The sequence below is a fragment of the Callithrix jacchus genome, chromosome 22 (genome assembly GCF_049354715.1).
Source record: "Callithrix jacchus isolate 240 chromosome 22, calJac240_pri, whole genome shotgun sequence".
Taxonomy (NCBI): Eukaryota; Metazoa; Chordata; class Mammalia; order Primates; family Cebidae; genus Callithrix; species Callithrix jacchus.
Window position 1 is genome coordinate 21,499,531 of NC_133523.1, and position 4,315 is coordinate 21,503,845.

Below are 4,315 nucleotides of genomic sequence, written 5' to 3' on the forward strand. Positions count from 1 at the left end.
TGAGAAGAGGGTCATGACAGAGAAGGAATGTAACTGGATGGCGGGCCCAGCAATATGTTATTGACTCCTATGTGAGCAGATATGAGGCAAGAGAAGGGAATCACAGCATCCTAGTTATGAGCACAGACATATGTCCCAAAGCCCCAAGCATGAGGTGCCAAGGCAGGAGGACAGTGTCACACGACCTAGGTGCTGGGTCCCACCCTACCCCCCACCCTCCGTCCCTCCCTCACTCCCTTCCCCCTCCCTCTCTCCCTTGCGTCCTTCCCTCCCTTCCCTCGTCCCTCCCTCGCGGCCTGGGATCCTCCCCGCTTCTCTACCCGCCTTCCCTCCGGCCTGGAGAAAGCAGCCCTTCCGTTTGCCCGCGGGGTCGTTCGTAGCGGGGCCGTGGGAGGAGTGGTCTCGGGTCTATATTGAGCTGCCAGGCGCTACTCGGTGATGGCGGGGAAGCTGGCGGGGCACCGGTGTGCGAGTGATCGGTGGGCGAATCGGGGAGGCAGAAGAGGGGTGCAGCGGAATGGAGAGCCGGCCTGCCTGGGGACCCGGCCCGGTGTTTCCGGGGGGGGGGGCGAAACGCTCCCTCCGCCCACCCTCCTGAAGTAGGCCGGGTGGCGTGGGGGCAGGGCTGCGAGGAGGGCCGACAGCTCTGCCTGCGCTGGTCCCCAGAAGCGGCCGCGGGCTGCCTGCAGACCCGCGCACGCGCACTAGACCGCCCAGCTCCCGGGCCCTGGGCGGGTTCTGGGGTTCCCTAGATGCTGGGGAGAGAATGACAGCACAGCCCCGCCCTGTGTGCTGTCTCTCACCGGACGGACCTAGAACTGAGGGCTCCCAGGCAGGTCAGCGAAACGGCAAGACAGGCCGCAGGAGCCTCAAATCCATGCACACGCGCGCACGCGCACACCCAGCCGATCACAGGCTGAAGTCGGAAATCACGCTTCAATCGGCCCGAGGGTGACCCCTGTGGGGATGAGACTGCCTCGCGCTCCGTTGCAGGGTTCGCCGTGGGGATATGCCGTCTGTGAACCCCGTGGGTGAAACGAGGACTGGCACGCATCGCATTGAGCTCCCGAAATGCTTTAAGGCTGTGGGGTCCCTCCGTTGGTCCTGGAGGCAGGAGACCGCTCTAATCTCTGCCTATGTCCCTCTGTCCCGTGGTCCCTCTCTCTCCCCCTCTGTTCCACCCTGTTCCCGTCTTTCCCTTTCTTCCTCAGTCCCTCCAAACCTCGGTTTCTTCCTTTCTCTCCCCCTTTCTCTCTTTCTCCTTTTCACCCTCCCTTCGCTCCCTGGGTCCCTCCCTGTGCGTCCCTCCCTGTCCCTCGGTCCCTGCCTCCCTCCCTTCCTCCCTCTCTCCCTTCCGTCCTTTCCTCCCTTCACTCGTCCCTCCCTCTGGTCCTGGGATCCTCTCCCCATCTCTAGCCGCCATCCCTCGCGCCTGGAGAGGGCAGTCCAAGCGTTTGCTCGCGGGGTAGACGGGGTTGGGGGTGGGGGGAAGGGTGGTCTCGGGGCCGCACTGGGCTGCCCGGCGCTGCTCCGTGACGGTGGGAGGGGGAGGCTGGCGGGTTACCGGTGTGCCAGTGATGGGTGGGCGGAGCGGGGAGGCAAGAAGAGGCGTGTCGCGGATTGGAGAGCGGCCCCGCCTTCGGACCCGGCCCGGTGTTTCCCGGGCAAAGCGCCCCCTCTGCCCACCCTCCTGAAGTACGCGGGGTGGCGTGGGGGCAGGGCTGCGAGGAGGGACGACAGCTCTGCCTGCGCTGGTCCCCCGAAGCGCAGCGCCGCGGGCTGCCTGCAGACCCGCGCCGGCGCACTAGACCGCCCAGCTCCCGGGCCCTGGGCGGGCTCTGGGGTCCCCAAGATGCCCGGGATAGAAGGACGGCACAGCCCTGCCCTGTGTGTAGTCTCTCACCGGACGGACGGACCTGGCACTCAGGGATCCCAGACAGGTCAGCGGGAGGGCGAGACGCCAAGACACGCCGCTGGAAGCGGAGCCACACGGTCACCTCACGGCGGGAGAGAGGCCACCGCCCTGCCCCCACCCCTCCCCGACCCGCGCGCGCCTTTTAAAGCTCCTCCAGCAGAGCCCGGTATTCTTCCTCGCTGAGGGGTGGCTCCAGGGAAGCGAGCTCTTCCACCTCCTTCAGCTCCCCCAGTGGCTCCGTCTCTAGGAAAGGTCGTGCCTGCTGCTGAAACTCTGGGGTCGACAGGAGCTCGTCCAGCAGGCTGGAGGTGAGCGCAGACGAGCGCTCCTCCGGCTCCTGGAGCGCTTGGGAAGGCGCCTGCAGGGCTGGCATCTGCCCCTGCCAGGCGGAGGCCTCCGGGGGTGCGGGCTGCGGAGGTGGAGGTGGCGCGGCTTGGGGTTCCCCTGCCGCCCCGGCCACCTGGGGCCCCTGGCCCCAGCCCCACCAGGGACCCTGCACACCTCGCCCCTGTGAGTCGGCTTGAGCGGGCCCAAGCTGTCCCACGGAGCACGTCCCCGGCAGGCCGGCGTGCTGCGGCTCCCGCTCCTCGTGGCATCTGCCCGGGTGCGGAGGCCCCGGAAGGCTCTGAGGCTGGGGGAGCGCCACCCCCGAAGGAGCCAGGGCGGCGAACCCGAAAGCCCCGAGGGCCCCGAGCGCCGGGTCAGGTTGCGAGATTCCTTCTGCCTGTGGGGCCTGTCCGTGCAGGAGCAGGGGCACGGCCCCTGCTGCCTGGCTCACGACGGGCCCCTGTGGGAGGGCCCCAGGCGCGCAGGGCACTTGGGGTGCGGGAAGCGCCGCCCCCCACGCCCCGGTGTGGGTGGAGGCGACCCAGGAGCGAGCAGAGGAGCCGCGCCCGCCGGGGGCCGTGTCGCGCGGGCCGCCTGCGGCCGCGGGTCCCCTGCCAGCCCGGCCTGGATGCCTGGCCCTTCGATTCTGAAACCAAATCTGAATCCTGGACTCCGGGAGGCCCGTCTCTCTGGCCAGTTCCTCCCTGGTGGCGAAGTCCGGAAAGCGCTCTCGCTCGAAGGCCCGGAGGAGCACGGCGGTCTGGGACTGGGTCACGGCCGTCCGCTTTCGCCGGCCTTCTGGCGGGCCGCGTGGCCCAGGCCAGGGCCTGGATTCCCGCCGGTGCTGCCTCAGCCGGCGCGATCTCTCGTTCTGAAACCAAATCTGGACCCTGGGCTCCGGAACGCCGATGGCCTGGGCCAGCTGTTCTCTGGTGGCCATGCCCGGGTACGGGTTCCGCTCAAAGGACGCTCGCAGGGCGTCCCTCTGGCTCGGAGTCCAAACGAGCCTCTTTCGCCTTCCTCGCCCTCGGGCCTCCGCCGGGAGAGGGCTGCCGGGAGCTGTGGGGAGAGCCATCGCGGGGAGACCGGGCCGAGTGTCACAGACAGACACAGGCACACAGAGGCCCGGCGGCTCCCGCGCGCCTCAGCCAACCTCTGCTGTGCACCGCACCTGCAGGCAGGTCAAGCCAGGAGTCCGGCCCCGCCAGCCAGGGGCCGCTTTTATAGAGACCTAGCGGCCCCACCCCTTCCTGAATTTGCATGAGCTCCGGGGACCCAGGGCGGGGTAGCCCGCCCTCTCAAGCCGGAAACCACAGGGACACCAGGGCCCTGTGGGGTGGTCGGGGGTGGGGCCTGAGCGGCGGGGGAGGGACACGCGGGGCTTCGGGGGCTGGACCTCTGGGGTTCTCCAGGAATTCTACGGAAACTGGAAGCCTCTCTCCGGGCTCGAACACGTCACCAGGGAGGGTGGCGTGCAGAAGCGAACCCCCGTGACAGGCCTGAGTTTTCCAAGCCCCCCCTCTCCGTCAAGGCGTCCACGTCTGTGGGTGTCGCCGTGGCCGCGACACTCTCACACACGCAGCTGCGTGGATCCTGTTCGTGTTCCTCTAGAAAACGAGAGCGAAGGCACGGAGACAGAAACTCTCCCGGGCAGAGACGGCCTGACGAGGCATTCCTGTTTCCTGCCACACGGGGAGTCTCGGCAACCTGGATAGAAAGGGCAGCGACACGCTGCTGCTTTTCCACGGATCCCTGGGAGTTTCTGTTTCCCCGCCGAGCTCGGGGAAGAAAACGGTGAACGTCATCAGGTCACCACGACTTAGGAAGCCACAGAGAGCTGAGCGACAGGCACCCTTGCGGAGGTCACATACAAAAGTTAAAAAAAAATTAGCCGGGCGTGGTGGCAGACGCCTGTAACCGCAGCGACTTGGGAGGCTGGGGCAGGAGAATTACCGGAACCCGAGGGGTGGAGGTTGCGGTGAGCCGAGATCCGGCCATTGAACTCCAGCCTGGGCGAGAGGGCGAGACTCCGTCTTTTAAAAAAAGAAGAAAAACGAAACAAAACGAAAAACA

At 67.2% G+C, this 4,315-nt stretch overlaps 1 protein-coding gene across 1 annotated transcript; it reads right to left on the reverse strand.

Moving 5' to 3' along the window:
• Window positions 1-2,057: 2,057 nt before the first annotated feature.
• LOC144580827 (double homeobox protein 4-like protein 4) lies at window positions 2,058-3,361 on the reverse strand. The gene has a single exon (XM_078360255.1). It carries the CDS (start codon window positions 3,315-3,317, stop codon window positions 2,058-2,060), a length of 1,260 nt encoding a protein of 419 aa, XP_078216381.1. The 5' UTR covers window positions 3,318-3,361.
• Window positions 3,362-4,315: the final 954 nt, after the last annotated feature.

What these genes read in the sequence shown, in the direction of transcription:
- LOC144580827 (XM_078360255.1), bottom strand. Translation starts at nt 3,317, where the DNA reads ATGGCTCTCCCCACAGCTCCCGGCAGCCCTCTCCCGGCGGAGGCCCGA.